Source organism: Cinclus cinclus, chromosome 1, assembly GCF_963662255.1.
Source record: "Cinclus cinclus chromosome 1, bCinCin1.1, whole genome shotgun sequence".
In the NCBI taxonomy this organism is placed as follows: domain Eukaryota; kingdom Metazoa; phylum Chordata; class Aves; order Passeriformes; family Cinclidae; genus Cinclus; species Cinclus cinclus.
In genome coordinates, this window is record NC_085046.1 from 127,056,783 (window position 1) to 127,076,935 (window position 20,153).

The 20,153-nt window shown below is 39.0% G+C and overlaps 1 protein-coding gene across 1 annotated transcript in view; it reads left to right on the top strand.

Annotated features, from left to right (window-relative positions):
* Positions 1-20,153, top strand: part of NECAB1 (N-terminal EF-hand calcium binding protein 1) — a 56,462-nt gene that overhangs the window by 17,701 nt on the left and 18,608 nt on the right. The window contains 3 exon segments of the mRNA XM_062514750.1: positions 10,417-10,442; positions 12,772-12,832; positions 12,834-12,867. Of these exon segments, the coding sequence (XP_062370734.1) occupies positions 10,417-10,442; positions 12,772-12,832; positions 12,834-12,867 (121 nt within the window).

Below are 20,153 nucleotides of genomic sequence, written 5' to 3' on the forward strand. Positions count from 1 at the left end.
CATGGAGTCATAAAGTGATAACAGGCTTTAGGGTGACTTTGCAGCTGAAAAATGTTCTACTAGCCTTGATATTTAACAAATATATTTTAAAGCCTTTCCCTTACCCCTTTGTAAGCTTTTGAGAAACCTGTCAGCAAGATGTCACAGGCCAAATATCAGATATAGCAAAGAGAGACAGTATAATAAAATTTCCCTGTTAGCATAGGTTTTTAAAAAAGAAACAAAAACACACGGAGAAGATATAAAGAGGCAAAAACTTTATTCACTGGCATTTCCTGAAAAGGGCAGGTTATGTAAAACATCTCAAATTAACGAGCTAAGAAAAGTAGCAAAATGTTCATTGAACCTTGGGAAGTGTTTTAATGTAAGCATTAGGAGAATCATGTGCATATTAAACAATCCCCAAACCATCTATTTTTAGATGTTTTCACTTCCAAATTATCCAAGGGAATGAAATGGAAATGATGCAACTCAGAAGTAGTTTATGGCTGGTTTTCAGTAGGGGAGGGCAAAGAATTCTGCTCAATTTTGTAGCTAGTGGGAGGAGATTTGCATAGATTATTTTGTCTCTGTTATCCAATTAAAATGCAGACACTTTCAAACTCTGGGCAAATCTTTTATCCTCTCTCTGCTTCTCTTCACTATTTACAGATTGCAGGCTGTGGCTCCCTTTCCCAGAAATATTTCGTAAGCATTGAGATTATGCAGTGATTTACACTACATGTAAATGCCCAGGACAGATGTCTAGGGAAGCATGTCATGATCCCTCATTTCATTTCTTGGAGTATCTCGAGATTTCATGACCAGCTTGTCACAAGAGCAGACTTTGGGTTGTTTCCACCTGTGTTAAATCCTTTAGCTCTGCTAGCATTCAAAACCTCACTGTCTGTGTGCACAAGTCTTTGTACTTTAAAGCCTGAAGATGAAAAAGAAGACGTAGCCTTGGGGTGATAGCCATGGACCACAAAGTCAGGCAATTTGAATTCCCTTCTCAGCTATGGTAAAGCAACTTTTCAATAAAATATTAAAAGCACGAAAGACTTACACTGGCTTAACATTTCCAAGAGAACCAAATTAGGCAGGTATTAAACTCCACTCTTACACAGGCCCTAATGTCAGTCTTGTTGAAGTGAGATTTAGATTATTAACTTTTAAAAAGACCAATCCAAGCTAATGCAACATGCTTCTCAAAAAAGCAGATAGACTGTGGAAGACTGCTGAAATGAGTAATTACCATTTCCAGTGTGGTAGCGGGGCAAATAACAGAGGGTTTGACTTCCCAGTAATTCAGGTTGTGTCTGCTTGACTGACTAGAATGTCTGTACCTTAGTATTTGAAGCACTCAGGTGTTCTCTTTTTACAAAGCAAAAGAAGAGTCAATTAGTGCATAATCAGCAGGGGAAAAAAATTAAGATGAGTAGGAATTAGTCACTGACACATAAAGTTTCCAAGACATAAGTTGAATAGGATCTTGTAATGATAGGGTGAATTTAAATGTACAATTTTTCTAGACCCTAAAGTACAGGTTATTCATTCAGGGCAAATAATTTCTTTTACTGAAAATTTGCATTAGCTGAGGGTATTTCCTCAGTACATAATTTGGACATATATTTTGCAGTTTAGGGAAGTACTTCCATATATACTATTTTTCTTCCTATTTAAGAAATTTATTCTTTTCTATTTATTATATTTATTCTTTCTATTTATTCTATTTCTTTCATACCTTTTCATAACATTTGAAATATTAAATAAATACCATTAAAGACACAGTGTTCAAATTGATTGCCTAAATTTTTTACCTTCCATTCCTTTTTCCTTTGGATACAGCCAGAAACAAATGCATAAGACAACAAAACTATGTGAAGTAGTGTATCCATGCAAGAAGGAATTTATCTTTCCTTTATTTTATTTATTTATTTTTGCTATGATATTTTACCTTTCTTGAAGCTAAGCTTTGATTAGGCCATACAAAGAGAATTCCTGACAGGTAATTAGTACAAGGTGACTGCTTTAGGGGGGTATCAGTTATCCATTCTTCTGTCAGTGCAGTTTCCAGTATTGTCATTACTTCAGAGTGAATCTGAAAGCTGATTAGCCATTTGACTGCCACTGAGAGTCACTTCTATTTGTGCTTTCCAGGATCTCATGACATTTTGGGGAATCACATACCATTAAATGGCATAAAGAAGCATTTACGGAGGGTCCACACTCAGCTGCCTTCAATGTGCCAGTGGAAGGAAAGGCTTTGCATTGTCACAGAAGTGATCAGGTCTAGGTTGTCACAGCCAAATCTCCAGGTTCTTAGTGTTCATTTTCTTCTACTGCAAAGTAGTGTCTTGTATTTAAAGCCCCTTTTAAAAACCCCAACCAAACAAATATAATCAAGAAATCAAGAACAGTGACTTAAACTTCAACCTGGAGTTTGTACAGTGGTTCTCCTCCCTTTTTTCATAATGCTTTAAGTGTTTTGTAAGTAGGCCCAATATAAACACACTCTTAAGCATCTGGGCAACATCTTAGGCTCTTTTTAAGTTATCAGGAAGCCAAGGTAGATCCCCACAGTTTCTTGAGTAGGAGCCAGGCCCCCAGAGTAAGACTAAGACCAACATAAGTGCATGTCTGTGAGCAGGAAAGGGGCAAGGGGAAGCTTATCTTTGTGTCCCGATTTGACATATATTTGGCATTATATCCATGTTATACATCTGTAATGTCAGTTTGGACCTGGTGAGTGTTTGTCCTATCACTTCAAAAGTGTTTCTCAGTGCACTCTATTTGAAAACTGAGTTAGCTTTTTGGAGATTTGTAAGGGTGAAGGAAACCCAGTGTGGTTCCTCACAACTTTCTCCTCCCCTAGTCTGATCTCCAAGTCCCACAGTGCTCAGTGAGGCTCCGTGGGGCTGATGGGAGCAATGGGAAAAGGGTGCTGGAGCAAATGTGAGTGCTCCAAAGACACCAGAAGGCTTTCTTTGTGCTGACAAGGAGGATCATGGAGAACATGGTCTGCAGGTTGTAATAATTTTGGAGCTGAAGTAATTTCAGAGCTGAAGATCCTACATACTCTGCTGTCTCAGAGCATTTTGGTTATTAACTGAATGCAAAACATCCTTCATATAAAACAGCGTTGAAGCACAGTTGAGGAAGCTCTGCAGAAATACAGCTGTTTTGTCTACATGTGTTATTGCATGAATAATTGTACTGAAAGTAGAGAAATGTATCAGAAGCACAGGTCTTTTTATACATGGAGAGAAACATACAGGAAAAGTTTGAAATTAGCAGTTAAAGAGGTGAAGGCTGTTACAACTCATTTCATTGGTAAATCATCTACTTAATTTTAATGTCAACTCTCATGAGCTTGTGTTTCAGCAGAGGAAGAATCCTTGACATGATTAATGGTTTAGTGAATAAGCCTTCACAAAAGTCATTGGAAATGTAACCTCCCTTTTACTCTTACCCCTTACCCTTCCCAACCCCTCCCACTCATGGCTTCCATGGAAATTGCTTTAGCATAATGGCATCCTTTGGGAAAAGGAGTCAGAAGATAATGAGAATATTTGGCAAAGTTACAAACTAGGAGATATACAGAAGGTCTCAAGGGGATTTAGTCTGCAGCACTGCCAGAGAGATAGTGCTTTAAATGCTTCACTGATTAGTGACTCACAGGTCTCTGTGGGGAATCAGACTTATTTTCCCCTCTTTATTCATTGGTAAAATGAAGTCCTGAGTCAGGACCCTAGTTACAAAGTAGGAGGGATGGTAGAACTATTGAGGGCCTGGGGCACAGGCAAGCTCCCAAAGATAGGGAGGTCCCATTAAACCTTTGTGTGTGGTGTAAGTTAAACTGTGCACAAGCACAGTTGAGTTTGGTGAGGATCTGAGAGCCTCGGCCACCTGCAGCACTGAGCTTATGCTGGGCATTTGGGAGTGGGTCATGCTGCATGCACAGCAGATGTAGGGATGGACTATGGAGACACATCTGCACTGGCATGCCTGGGTGTCTAAGGCTCCCTCATGGGCAGGGAAGTCATTGGCACCTAAGACATGATACTGTTCATATAGGCTTCAGCAAATGCCCAGGGATTGGGCATTTAAGATACTCACACTTGAAAATCAGCCCAAGGTAGAAAGGATAACACAGGAGAAGTAGTAGGGACGTGGGTGGTGGGAGAAATGCTAGGGCATTTGAAGCAACACTAGATGCCTGTGTTATACCAAATTACTTCTGAGTCTCCTCCTATCTGGTCTGTTAAACTCTCTGAACTCCACTGAATACACTGGGGCTCCTTTGCCTGGCAGGGGAGGTTGGACAGCCAGCACACATAAGGACATCTACATTTAGGACTCATCCTCAAGGTTAATAAACTTTCCTCCCACCTGCCCAGGTCTTCATTAGCAGAGCCCTAGTTCCTCCCTTGGATCAAAAGGGATATGCTGAGATCATCTGCCCTAGCAGCAAACTCCAAAGGTGGCAATAGGATGTTGAGAAGAAGAGGCTGGTTAGCAATCCTTGCAGCCGTGGGAACCCATGAGCCTGGAGCCCAGTGCTGTGCCCTGGAAACTAAAATGAAAGGCATATTTATATGGACCAGAATGTTTCCTTCAAGTTCTAGTTGCAAGCTTAAATAATAACAAGCCCTCAGTAATTTAAGGTTACTCTAAATGTACTAATTATCTCTACCGTGGGTGGTTTCCTTTTGTTTTAGTTGGAATGCATATTTCAGTCTCGTGCTATTGCTGATCTTTCACAGTTCAATACATGTGCACAGAAAAAGTAATTCACTTCTAAGTAAAACAAGGAAAATTTAAAAAAAAGAGAAAAATATGACATACAGACAGGATTTTTAATTAGGTGAACTGCAGGTGAGTAATTTTTTAAAGGCATTTTTGAATGCAAATTTGCAGGAGGAAAAGAATATATTGGGCTTTCATGATATTTTAAAAACTGGTTCTTTTAGATTAAATTAGAATTTCAGGCACATGGTGCAGTATTGGCATGAGAAAGGTGTGTTGGCCAATATTTAAGACATGTAAATGCTGCTATTGGCCTTAACATAGATTTCTCAAGACCATAGCTAGAAATCACTTTGGAAACGAAGCACATATACAAAGGTAAGATACTGGCCAGAGTGAGTTGATTATACGTTTTAGTATTCCACAGCTGATCAAAACAAGTTCACCAAGAATGATTTGGAAAATCCTCATGCTAACAAATCCTCTGGTCAGACAGACAAGCTGCCAATAGAATTTTGCTTGGAAATTTTTCATATGAGTGGTTATTTTTAATGTGAAATTCAGCCTTCTGCAGAAACAAATGGCAATCCCTCTCAGTGAAAAAATCAAACAGTAATGACTATTTTCAGTTGCCTTAACTAAAAGGAGCTGACTTAAAGTCAGTTCTGCAGCAGATAGCATTGGCTTTCCTGTAGTAAATTTCTTGCTTAATGGTAGGTGTAGTTTGGAAGCCTGGTCCCTTCTGTAATCTGGGTTTCCCAGAGATCCACAAGAGTTTTCAAACTGCTCAAAAATCACTAGGAGAGGTTTTAGCATGACATCAGATAGCTCTGAATATTCTTAGATGAGTCCCACAAGGCCCCATAGATTTGTGGGGATCCAGCTGAAGCAGCAGATCCCACACAATTTCAGGGTCTACTGAGAATCAAACATTCTCACAGCCATGGTCCTCCAGCTCAGGGCAGTGCTCCACCATCTCTTGATCCATCATCTGTGTTGAAGACAGAGGCAAAGAATGCATTAAACATCTCTGTCTTGTCCATGTCCGTATTTGTGAGGTGCGCATCCTCATCCTGAACAGGCTGATGTTATTTCTATGCTGCCTTTTGCCATTAATATATTTAAAATAGCTTTTTATTTTCTCACACATTTCTGGGCAGATTCAACTCCAGTTGATCTTTGGCTGTATGAATTTTCTCCCTACACTGGCAAGCTGCATCTCTGTATTCTTCCCATGTCACCTGAACTTGCTTACACTAGGCACCTTCCTTTTTCCAAAAGAAGATGCCTGCTCAGCAAAGCTGACCTTCTTCCTTGTTTGCTTGATTTCTGATATTTTGGAATTGCCTGCTCCTGTGAATTTCTATGGACTGTAAGAAACCAAAGTAAACATTTTATTTCCTCTAAGAATAAATAAAAATTTAATCTCAGAGCTTTGTGGGGTTTTTTTAAATAATTTTGTGACAAAACCAGAAATTGAAACGTTATCCTCTCCTATGGGGTTAAAACACTGAAATTTTCTCTCTGTGGCAAAAGAGCCACTGTGATGCTGCATCTCATTTCCTCATTCAGGTTTGTGCTGCTCAGACTCTGCAAAAAAATCATAGCCCTGCAGCCCTTGTACAGTGCTCTAAAATTTTAGCATATAACACAAGTTTAAATAGCATTATTAAGCCTCTTTTAGCAACACCGAGGCTGTTACAGCTGGGATGATTAACACGACTTGTCAGCTATGTAGTCATCGCATCCCTGTGAATCACTGCTGAATGCAAAGGACTAGAGGGTTGTTTTTTCAGATGAAGTTCTTAGTCAGGAAAAAAACCCTTTATTCTCTCCTTCAGTCCTGCCACAGGCAGAGCAGGAAGTGATGATTCTGAAGTTATCACTTAGCCTGGAGCTAAGCAAACCAGGCAATTATTTAATGATGCAAAATGTGGGATAGTAAAAGAGCTGTGACCCCGCTGCCCATGTCAGAGCCCAGAGAGCCAAGCTGGCTGATGCCTTTGAGATCCCAGAGGGTGCACAGTCCAGATGGACTTGGGGTTGAAGAGCAGCAGTGTCCTCAGGGCAGCAGGAAGTTTTTCTCCCCAGGGACAGAAGCTTTGTCCCATTTCTGATCCCTCTTCCTCCTCTCCGTTTTCTGTGTCCAGAGGCCAATGCTTTGAGCTTTTTGCAGCACTGCATCCTACTGGAAGCAGATTTGCCTCTACTGGTAAGGAACCTTGAACAAACCTGAACAATAGGTATTGCTTGCTGTTGCAAAGGAGCCATGAGGCAGAAAATCCTTAAAAATCAAAGTGCACACATAGGACTCCTTTGCAAAAACCCCTCAGTAGTGTTGGAACAGTTGCTTCATTTTGCTGACTTAAAGTGAGATGATACACAGGTTTTCTTATTGCAAAGACTTACAGCTTTTTGGCTGAGATAGTCCATGGATGCCTATTCAGTTACCCTTGCATAGTTTAAGTAATGCTTAATTCCTTTCACTCAGAAATTATATGCTGCTACTTAACAATAGGCAATACTAGCTTCAAACTTTCATCCCTGACACCAAATTTGGCAGAAAAACATGAAAACAGGCCTGAAAAGATAGTTAGTTCAAGGTTTTGAAATAAATCCTTCTTATATCTGAGAATGAAGAGAGATCTGAAGAAGAAAGTGTAATCTCCAGCTTTAATTTGTGGCAATATTTTTCCTAAATTAAGTTAGTTCATAAAGTCTTTCATATAGTATTGTGTTCTTCAATAAAATAACTGCTTTATATTTCAGACTCTGTGTTCTGTAAGATACTGCCTTTTCTTGTAGTTCAGGGAAAATATGTGGCTCTTCTGCTGGTTCCTCTGCCTAGAGCACAGCTGCTTTGCAATTCTGTATTTTGGACCACTTCCAGAGGTATCGTGAATAAGAACTTTTGCCACAGTTCATTCAAATGAATTTGCTTATTTTTTGTCACTGACCAATGGATATGATCTACTTTTCAGTGATCAGGATTGCTCAGTGTAATAGTCCTTTAAAAATAGCTCATGTTGTGTTAGGTAGAGAACATTTTAGACATGGGCAGGTAGAAGGACTGCATCTAGCAGTCAGAAAGCAAATTGAGAATTATCATTCTGACATGATGTGTGAATGCATTTGCCTCATCCTATGCTTTGGTTGCTTATTGTGAGTGGAGGACTGGTGCCTGGATGTGAGTCATCCAGCAAATATTGTTAATAACATATTTGGCATTGCCAAATGAGTCTGAGCAGAAGCATCCTTGGCATATGTACCCACTGAAATGAGGAACAGGTGCCTCCTGTAAACCTGAGCACTGAGTTACAGAAAGAGCCCTCTGCTGTGCATCTCACTCCTGTACTACTAAACACTTACCAAACTTCTTTATTTCTGTAGCATCTTTCAGGGAGCTTTAAATTGTTTGTATGCAGCAAAAGAATTCCTAGGTTTATTCACAACTGTTTTTCAAGTGTCATGTCATTACTTCAGAGAAAATGAAATAATCACTGACACAAACTTATAGCTTCCCTGCCTAGAACAGCATCCCCTTCAAACAGGATGCCAAGAACGAAGTCTCCAAGGGTGTTTCTAACAGAAGGAAATACTGAGTATGCTAGACAAAAATCTGTGTTCTTTATGTCTTTTCTGTGTTTTTTTTCACAGGCTTGCTGCACAAAATGCTTTGGATAATATTTTCTGGTTATTCAGGTGTCCAATTCTAACTGAAAATGAATTCAGCACCTGAATACTTTTCCATTTTCACTGGTAGTCCATTTGCAGCTGTGCCACTCCTGTCAATAGGACGAACAGCCTGTTGAAAACAGGAGTGCTGAAAGCCTCTGAGCTTCTCATGATGTCACTAACATGGTGCTGAGGATGTTGCAAAAGAACATGGACCAGAAGGGATTTAAATATAAAATTTTAAAAGAGAGCATTAATTTGACTGGTTAACAATGTGAAAGGCCATTTTAAACACAGTTATCAAGCTGTGCATTAAGAAATGTGTATTTTACATTAAGTCATTAAGACAGGTTGATATGAAGGAGCAGAAAATGCAGGGACAGCAAAAAAAGAGTAGGCATTATAACTGAAGACTCCTGTCATTAACCACATCACATCCTGTCAAGGCTCTTTGACTCAGGAAATTTTCCAGCTTTCAGGGTTCCAGTTTGCGTTTAAGAGGTGAACATCTGGACTGTTCCAAAATTGACTGCTGGACTGTTCCAAAATTGACTGCTGAACTGCAGAAGTGTTGGTCAGACACATTTGATGATAGGTACTGTAGTGATCTGTGGTGAGCAGCCCTAAGGAGTGGCAGACACTCTTCCCCATCACACAGTTTGTTTACCTAAGAGTTGAGTTTCACAGCTTCAGCACCTGTTCTTACAGACTGTGAGTTCCTTTATACCTGCCACCAAGGTCATTGGAGCAATCAGGTGCAAGTCTCATTTGCAGCCATCTAACTTGGCCTGTTCAAATGCAGTTAAGAATCACCTTCAATTAATAAATGTTGTGTGAAAATCTCATTTACATTATGAATTAAAAGTGTTCCGAAGCTTTTATAGCCCTGAGTATGCAAGTTTGTGATAATCCAGGATCCTGCAATTTCTATCAGTTTCTCTCTCTTGTGAAATAAAAGCCAGATATATGGAAGTTAGCAATGGAGAAAGTGATTTTAAGATAGTACTGTGTCATCATTTTCTTAACAGGTCAATTAAAAAACTCCACTAAAAATATAAGTGAAAAAAATGCTAAGTGCAATCAGCCGTTGAATATTCACCCATCAGCAAGATTCAAAGGGGCTATTCATGCTTTTAAGTTTCTTTAATAATCTGTTTTTTTTCCTCCTTGGAAGAAAGGCAATATGCTAACTTTCAGTAATGAGCTGTAGGTCAACTATTTTTTTCTTTTAAGCCTTGCTTATGAGAGAAAATATCACTTCAAAGTTGATCTAGATGAAATCTGCTTCAAGCAAACAGGTTTGAATTGAATGGAATACTTCCCTGCATTTATGTATTTATATAATGATGGCATGGGAATATGGCAGTATCTGTATTTTTCACATCACTCATTTTGCCAAAGTTAGTAGTGGTGAAATGATTTTACATGGCTAGAAAGTCTTAGGAATTGCATGTACTCATGGACTGTGTGTGGTTTTATCCTCCTTCCGTAAGGCTCTCCCACAGAGCACTATTGCACAGCAAGGATTGCAAACAGGAGAATCTTATTGGCTTTTTTCTTCTTTAGCATGAAGGGCCAAGATCTCTGAGCCTTGTTGTCCAGCATGGCAGCCACAGAGGAGGAGGACAGGCAGAAAGGTAGAGAAAAAAACCCCAAACCCAAAAATTTCTGATGTTTAGATGGGTTCCTGCCAGAACTGGGACCAAATATGTAAAGCTTGAAGAGCAGCGACTGCATCATGATGCACAAAGGGTGAATTTCAGAGTTTGCAGTGAGTAGGAAGGTGCCAGTGGGAATGTGCTCAGGAAGGAAGGCTGCAGCTGCAGCCAGCTTCAGAAAGGCTGCAGCCTTCTGCCCTAAGGCAGCAGAGCAAGGCCAGCAAGAGCCAGGCACTTGCATCCTGCTGTAGCCCAAGCAGGGGGCTTCATATCCCAGTCCGTCCAATATTTAAGCTGCACTATTTACCAATACAACAAAAAACATTACTAACCTTCCATACTCTTATCTTTCCAGCAATCTTGGCACAGAAGAGCTCTGTGGTAAGTTCTTTTTTGGGAAAGAGCATTTATGCCTGCAGCAGACCTCTGCAAATCAAATAAACGTGCCATGTGATTATTTTTTTCTGTTTAATCTTTGTAGCTCAAACAGAAAATAATTTCCACTCAGAGTAACTCCTGGGAAAATACAGATGGCTTGTAATCTTTTCTGTCATCCTCTGTGTGCAGAATACATTTTGAAAATATTTTTCCTATACTGTCTGAAATTCAAGACCTGTTCTGACACAAAGATTAGATAGATAGACAGATAGATAGATAGATAGATAGATAGATAGATAGATAGATAGATAGATAGATAGATAGATAGATAATGTCTTATTTCTCTTTAGGGTGAAATATCTTTTCTAGTTAGTTTCTCACTTTAACACTTGTCATATACCCCACTAAAAGAAAATTCATTACATTCCACCTACTTGAGCTGGGGAGAAGAAGAAGTTTGACAAGTTCTATGTTCCTTTGTCACAATTAAACTCCTGCAAGGCCTAAATTTTGGCCCAATTACCCATTTCTGTACTTCATTCTGAGCTGTGAGTCATTTCCCCAACACCATGTTTGCTCTTCAGCTTATCTTACAGCACCTGATTTCAGAGTGGTTCTTGCAGCAGAAAACAATTTACAAAGGTTATTACAGGTTCTTCCACACAAAATTAGAAAAAAAAAAAATCATACTTGTCAACACCAGCCAATTTCTGAGGGAAAGATGGTAGCCTGATAAATGGTCAATAATGTTGAAGACCTTTAAAAGCTGAACATACTGTCAAGTTAAATATCAGCTGGTTCACTCACCAACGCGGCGACATGGCCAAGAACCCTAAAAGACACCTCACCCTGTGGCTTATAAATATATGTCAAGAGGCTCATCTGAAGTGAGCTGGACTGTGACAACTTCTGCTTGTTGAGCATCTGGCAAAACCTGTGCAAGCCTGGCTGAGGAAGAGAGGTGGTTTTGCACCACAAGGGATTTTCTGCAGCTGATGCTGCACTGGAGGTGTACAGGCTCGCTGGGCTGGGGGTGTCAGTCCAGCACTGACTCTGTTTACTGCCTGTTTTAATTTAATACAGGCTGCTTCAAATACCTTTTAAATCTTTCAAATGTTGCCACTTGGGTGTTTCTCATCCGTGAATCTGGTACTGAATTTACTCAATCCATGTTTAAGCTTGTGATTACACAGCTCTTTCTGAGTTATATCAGTTCATCTCAGAAATGAAGCTCAAAAAACATCCAGGGCACTAATTAATAATACATTTTCATTCTAAATAATTTCATTCAACCTCTCAGCAATACCAGGTTACAACACAGTGTTCCTGGTAACTTTCATGATTCCCCTGAGAAGCTCATGCTGACCACTTAAAAACCTCAAAGGGTTACTATTTATTATTTGAGAAAGCTATCTGATCTTGTTCTTCCTTAGATGTTAATTTTTGCTCTCTTCCAGGTGATCTGATGTCTAAATGCCTTGTTTATCACAGTGTCTAAGCTTCAACATAATTTTATTTATTTATTTTTCACACTGTTTCCTTCCTGTGCTTTCCTCTATTGTATTTCACCATATCAACCAAATGGGAACTCTGGTCATGGTTTCCCAGGTTTGCTTCCTCCTCTTGCTGTAATCCCTCTGATTTTACATCAGCTCTTACTGTTAAAAAAATCCTTTGCTTTGAGAAGCTACACAAGGACATCCTGCAATTTGTTATTTACATGATTTTCATTAAAATGAATTTTGCATGCATCATATTTGTTGAAAATATCACAGTACCTGGGACTAGAAGCTCATTTGGCTAACTCATAGTCTTTTCATTTCTCAGAGAAACTACTGCTCTCAACCAGCCCTGCTTCACAACAGCCCTCACATGATATTATCTCCTCTAATAATTTACCAGAATTATTCATTTTTGTATCCATATAATCAAAATCACCACATATATACAAAAACTTCCTTTGCTAATAGTAATTGTAGACTATTAGAATGAAAATTCAGTTTACAAAGAAAATGTAGATATTTTTGAAAATAAGTTTGCTTCAGCTGTCAAATTGATATTTGCATTTTTTGTGAATTTGACAGCTCATTTATTGAAAGAAGATGTTTTTAAATACCGATTTTAATATTTTAAGTATGCCAGGAATTATTTAACAGAGAAAGTTTACAAAATTTTTAAAGAAAATTACCCTTTTCATTGTAACTCCTTTTCATTTTGTATTTAAATATTCAATAATGCCATAACTTAACCCAGACTTGATAAAGCTGATATTTAATGAAATATTGATTTTTCAGGTCAATTGTAGGTAATGTCGATTTTTGTCTTCTTTTAGATTATTTTTCAAAGCACTTAGGAGAGTATGAAAATGTTCTATGTGTCTTGGAAGACCTAAACAAGCATACTGAAGGCGATGGACAAAACAAAGAAAGTAAGTAAAAATTGTGACATTTTCTGTACATTGCATATTTTGTATATACAAGGTATATTATCTATATAAATGTATATACAATATACATTATATATATATATATATATATAATGTACATTTATATATATATAAATGTGTATTTGTTTGGATTATTTTCAGTAGTGTTCTTATTGGAATTTGCTAATTCATATTTAAGTTCTTCAAGTATACATGTTTGTAGCACAATCCATTAAGAAAAGCCTCGTCAAAATGGTTGCATACTAAATCTTAAAAGTCCTGCCTGCATACTATTACAGTTTGGATATAGCCAAATTTGTCTTGGTGAATGATCTGAAGAACGTTCTTTGCATTGTTGTATGAAGAGGGTTCTATGTCCCCTGCCAAACATGGGTAAGTATGAGCATCAGCATTTGGAAACAGACCAAATTTTAAAAAAATGACCTGGTGGGTTGAGCGAAACCTGGTAGTCAAGAACAAGATTTAATTTCCCTTTGAGGCATTTTAAATAAAAGCAGTGGTCACAGAGCCTGCCAAGAGGAGGTGTTAGGGCTGGTGCCCACCAGCACAGCAAGGGGACCTTTACCCTGGAGGGAGGAGTTGTTCCCAGGGGAAGAAGGTTGGTTTTCCACCCACACCTCTGACCAGGAATGTGACCGTGCTGCAGGACAATCCAGGCAGCTGATCCACCTGGCACTCCATCCATTCCTCGTGGTTGCACCTGCTCCTGTGTTCAGACCACTTCCCAGCTCTTTGTCTGACCAAAAGTGCCTTGATATGTTGGGTGACTCACTGCTCTTCCCTTGCTGAACAGGTAAATATCCTGTGCAAGGTGGAACAGCTTCAAAAGGTGAGGGAAAGAACAAACCAGGGAACTGAACCCAGATCCTCCAAAGCCAGCCACAAATTCACACCAGGCTAATTATCAAAACCAGAAATTTCAGCCAAAATTATTCAGTGAGATCCCGTGGGGTATAAAACCCTGGGCTTTTTTAAATCAGTCAGTCAGTGGAGAGATCAGTGTGGAGAAAGTTGTGCTTCTTTAGTGAAGCTGCTATCTTTGGTATTGGGGTGTTTGCAGGAGAAAAGTACTCATACATTTTATATAACCTGCCAAAATAAAAACCCAAAAGTGTACCTTATTTATTTAGAGCTTGAGGCAGGAAGTTGAATGTCTCTTCATTCATGCTGTGCATCTTCCACTCCTAAAGAAGTGAATAGGCACTGACTCACTGTCTTGTTGAGCTGGATATTAAAAAGCAACAGACTGGTTCATATTAAATATGCATAACTTTAAAAAAATAACCATATATGTAAAATACTGCTGCTGAAGGGCAGGATGTCATCTCATAACAACTCAAAGTAAATAAAAGACAACATTAAAGAATTACTTCAGAAGCTAATTACAAGGAGGAGTCCCAGCAGAGTAATGAGATTATAAAATATATGTGCTGGATTGACTAGAAATATGGACAAGAAAATAGGCAATATTAATAAGTGTTTCATTTGTCTACTTGAAGACCCCATCTAAAATATAACCAAACCTTAGTTTCTTTGAATTTTATCCTCTTAACTAAAGATTCAAGCCTGATGGGTTTTCTGTCTTTCAGGTATACTTCAGCTGACTATTTGTTAGGGATGGCTGAAATAGAGCAAGGTTAACACTGGAAAAGAACTTTTAATTCCATTTAGTAGGAACTGGGTGTGAATACAGTCAAACAAAAAAGGTGTCCATAAATATTCTAAAATAGTGCTTTCTGCCAGAGAGATGCTCATCCTTGTACAAAAACTACAGCTTTGTATGGAAATTAAATTTTCAATTCAAAATTTGGATTGTTTCCAACAGGAGTTCAGTTCTCAGGAAACAGATGTGTTATGTAACCTCATTACCTGATAAATCATTGGAGTACAAATATTAACATTTCTATCTTAAATAGTTCAAGTTTTACTTTAGTTCGTGGTCTAAAATCTGGACTACAGCCACCTAAAATCAGAGCTGGAGATGCAACAAAAGTTAGTTATCACACTGAGAAAGCATAAGAAAGGATGTTCATCACCAGTGACACACAAGATGTGAGGCAGCTCACAGCTCGAGCTGACTCCCTGCTCATGCAAACAGGTGCTCAGAAATGGTTGGTCTGGTTTTAAATGCATCCCAGCCAAGACTTGGTTTTCCTCTCCTAGTGCAGCACAACACTTTGTCACCATTCTGCCACTGCAGCCACTGAGTCCCTGGAACAGCCACTGAGTAGCAGCAGCATTTATTACTATCTTCTAAGATAAATAGTTGGAAAATTCATATATAGAAAAGAAGTCTGGAATTGGAGACCTGCACTGTGACACTCAACAGCATGCAGTGTATCTACAGTGGCTGAGTCAATTTCCAGTGACCCAGACCAAATTTCCAAGGACTAAATTTTCCTATTAAAAACCAAGATAAAGACTGCCGAGATTGAATCTTAACTCCATCCTGCAATGCATGGGATTGATTATGATTCCCAGTCCTCAGAGCTGCCATGAGCTTTGCATCTCCTCTGACTTTGTGGATTGAAGAAAGTTCAGCACCTCTATCAGTCTCTGCTAAACTTCTCCAGAGCGTGTTCCACTTGAGGTGGAGAGCTCATTCATTCTTAAATATTTAGTGGGGAAAGGAGCAACTTGGTGCTATATTGATTTATAGATTTTAGAATCAGACAAAAAACCACCACTCAGTCTTTCCTATAGAAAATCCATATCAGTTACTGTTGCCCATATTCAGTAGGTTCTTTTCACGAGAGGCAGCTGCAGAATTGAAGCCCTAGAAGAATTCTTCAGCTTTAGTTTCACAGAAACCCTTGAGAAGGAAGATGTGTCAGTCTTCAATGAAAAACATGGATGGGAATGTCTGAAAAATCTAAATCCTTAATCTATCACAGAGTGCAATCCTTCAGGAACAGGCTGCTTCAGCATGGGTACACTGCAGGGTCATAAGTCCTGGCAGCAAACCTGCTCCAGCACAGGCAGCTCTCCATGGGGACACAGGTGCCACCTGTGCAGGCTTCCCACAGCATCACAGCATCCTTTGGGCACATCCACCTGCTCTGGTGTGGGTCTCCCTCAGGGGCTGCAGGTGAATCTCTGCTCCAACCTCCATGGGCTGTAGGGACACGGCTGCCTCATCATGCTCTGCACCAGGGACTTCAGGGAAATTCAGCTCCAGTGCCTGGAGCACCTCCTGCCCCTCCTTCTGTGCTGATCCCAGCGTCTGCAGAGCTCTTTCTCTCACATATTCCCACTCCTCTCTTCTCAGGCTGTAATTTGCTTCTCTAATGTAACTTTTCCCCTCTTATATCTGTTATCCCAGAGGTAACACCAGCAGCCCTGATGGGCTCAGCCTTGGCCAGTGGCAGGTCCAACTTGGAGCTGGCTGGCATTGGTTCTGTCAGTCATAGGGGAAGCTTCTGGCAGCTCCTCACAGAAAATATCCCTGTAGTCCCTCCCCAAACCTGGCCAAACAAACTGAATATAATATCCCAACAAGAGCAACTGGACCTTGGCTTGGCTATGGACTCCTGAATTTAAATCAAGATCAACCAAATTGTCTCCGTCACTCTGAATGATTTCCCTGTGTAGATATTTTTCCCCAGTGGATTAGCAGGAGCCTTTCTCCTGCAAGGCAATTTCAGCATGATTTCTGTGTACTTTATTGCCCTCTGTAGTTTGAAGGAGCTGTCAGCACAACTTTCTTGACGTGAGCTTTCTCCAGCCTTCCAGTCCTCTGCTATCTGAAAATGAAAGCATCATCATCTGTGGCAGAAAACATTCCAGTGTGCTAGCAGGTTCAAGAACCTTTGACTTCCTTTCACTGTTCTGGGGCCAGATCCCTCCTGCCAAACCAAAATAAACAGGAAGCTCTTGTGAGTGTAGGAACTGTTCATGCTCCATTGCTTGATGGGAAGGTGCTAAGCTAAAAATGCAGAGAATTAGATTTCTCCAGGAATATCTTTAAGAAGAGGAAAGACTGAGTTCCATCTGCAAGCAATGTACTTCCATACAAACCCCACGTAACCAGAAGATGGTAGGGGAGCTACAATCTTTCTGTTTCAGTGCTGTTTTCTTGTGTCTTGTCCTTACAGCAGGAAGGAAAGTGATGACCTCTGGGTGCACACTACTCCTGTAAATACTGAGGTACAGTTCTTTTGGAGACAAAAGCACAGCAGGCTTGCATGGAAAGGAATGGCAGGCAACACAGGAAAAGAGGGATGGGACACTGCAAATTTTCTCCTTTTCAGACTCTGTAAAATCAGATTCTTTGCTTTGGAGTGACTTTTTTCCCTCCTTTGCAGCTCTGTTGTGAAAGACAGTTGACAATCTATCTGTGATAGCAAGGGATCAGACTAGGTGATCTAGCAAAACGCATTTGAGCAGTAGTGATCAAAATTAGTTTATTTAAGAACTGGTTTTCACACAGTATTTACACGCACATAAACATTAATTTTAGCATGGAAACAAGACAATTCTTCAGTGGAGCTACAAAGTTCTCTAATAGCCTTCCAAATATTTTGGGGGAAGGAAACCCTAATTTTTTTTTTACATGTTGCTTGCAAAAACATAGAAATGGGGGTGTGCAACATCAGGATGCTGGATCAACACAGCAAGTCTAATTATTGCTTCCATGAAATCATTAATTTTTCTGCTTTGCTCTAAAAACCCCAAAGCTAAGCAAATTCAGTGCAGCCTTATTATTACTCGAAAATTTCTTGAATAGTCTAAAAATAGGAGCCAGTAGAGTAAAAGAGAAGATTATAGAAGCTGAGAGAGTAACACAGGGCTTGAAATTTAGTTACTGATGGTTCATTTATGATAATTATGTAAATCACTGCAATCTTGAGGGTTGATAGACATTATAAACCAGAATACCTAGGCTTTTTTACTTGCATATTTGACTAACAGTAACAGTAGCATTTATGTAAATTTTATCTCAAAAGAAATTATCTGGGAAGAAAGTTAGATCAGAATTTGTTGACAACGGTGTTGACAACAGCTAACATTCTGTTTGAGCAAAATTTTTTTTTGCTTCTTTGTTTTCTCAAAAACTGTGTTAAATTGGCTGGCATCCATTTTTACATGCAGTTAGAATTTATTAAAATTTTTCACAGAATCTTGTCTTGTTCTCTTTGGAATTGCACTTTTTAGAAATGCACCTTTCACAGAATTAGTGCAATGAATAGCTGCTGCACAAGAATAACAGGTATTGCTCAGGTTATCTGAGTATTAATTTTCATGCACTGAATTGGAAAACGGTTAATTTTTTTTTAGATTTATTGCTAATTTTTTTTTACATCAATCAAAAATCATAGTCTCATTAAGGTTTAGAATCATTCAAGTTGGAAAAAATCCTTAAATTCATCAAGTCCAACCATTAACCTCCTGACACTGCCAAATCTGCCACTCAACCATGTCCCCAAGTGCCACATCTACACATCTTTTAAACACCTCCAAGGATGATGACTCCAACACTTCCCTGAGAAGCCTGTCCCAGTCAGTGACTGAATTGGCTGTCTCTCAACTGGGGAGTGATAATATATCACCAGTGCTAAAATATATCACCAGTTCCACCCTGCTACAAGGCAGAGAGGATCCTAGGAATAAATGCGATTTTTATCTGGGAACATTATTAAATTATGTTTTGTAATTTTTATTTTTGTTTCTTTTTAAGATTGTGACTATTAGTGCAAGCCAAAGCAAACTAAGATAAATTCAAAAGGTGGAATCAATTAATTCTGAGCAGTCATGCAAAGATATTCTAGATATTTACTCTTTTCCTCTTCTAGTTCCTTATCAGAGTAATGAAAATTCTTGGTAACTTCTTTAATCTTTTTATTTGTGGACGTTTTATACCTTCTGGGTCAGAAAGACACAATGCTCCAATTTTTGCCAGTAGCAGAGAAGATGTGTTTAGTCAGAAATAAAGATAAAACAAAAACCCCCTTAATTTAATATTCATACCACTTAAGAGAAATTACTTCACAGCAGAAAAATAAACATTTAACCAGCCATTCTCCTATGGATACCTATCAAAAGTACCAGAAGCTTTGATGTTTTCTATGTATCATTGCAACTTTCTCCCTGGAGCAATGGCGTTACACATTTCCCTGCTACATGCCAATATCAAGCACAGCCAAAACAGTTTCTTGTCTCTAAGCTATGTGATGCACCCAATAGCACTTAAATAGGAGTTACTTTTTATCCATGGACAGATTTTTTTACACACTATTATTGCAACAAAAGTGCATTGCTCTTTCAGTAATCCCAGTAGAGGAGAGTGATAGACTGTTCTGAGAGATGCTATTACAGATGTGTGATGGTCTTCTTTCTTTAGAAGAAAGCCATGCCTGTCTACTTTATTTCATTGCTGTTATGTCAGCACTGCAGATGGTTAGTAGAAATTGTTACTGTTCCAATTCTCTAGGTAGAATTCAAACACATAATTTATGCTAAGTATAATACTTGGATAAACTTGTAAAACTTGTGCCTTATTCAAAGCTGAATCTAGCAATAATTGGGCACATCCTGCCTTTGATCACTTTTACAGTGAGGATGCTGTAAGGGTTACATTTGTGTGATGTCAGTACATTGAGCATCTCTCAATATGGCTTCTGGTGAAATTATGATTTTATTTTGGTGCTGTTTTGATTTCTTCCTACAGTCTGAAGAATTAGATCTTAGGGATTTCATTTTAGTGAAGTTATTCTGAGTAATTTTATATACTCAATTCAAAGTTGTAACCCAGGGCATTGTACCTCTAATTTGGGATCTAAAATTATATGGGGCAGGAGACAGTCCATGATAAGAGGAAATTTAAATTGATTATTCCTTACTGAGTTCTACTCAGTGATAATTGTTTTTTTCAGCTGACTTGAGTGTATTTTCTGTAAAGATAAGTATAAATATTTTTTGTGAAATTATGTTTAATATGGCATATAAATACAAAACAGAAAATTGCTAAGTAATATATCAGTAGGAAGTGTGCCACTCCTTCTCCATCTCAGGTTGCTGCTCTTCTGATAAATGAAGCAGCATGGTCAAGTCACCCAGGGGAGAGGGCTGAGGCTGGCACCAGAGACTGAGGGGCTCAAGAGTTGCTGAACCTTGGTAAACCTGAGATGGGGACTGCACCAGGAGATTCCTAAACCCTGTCTCCTCTGCTTTGTAAAAGAAGAACCTCTTCTACACTTTTTTAAGACAGCCTTTAGACACTTTAAAATACCACAGTAACCTTTTCCACGGTAAAATCCCTAATTATGTGC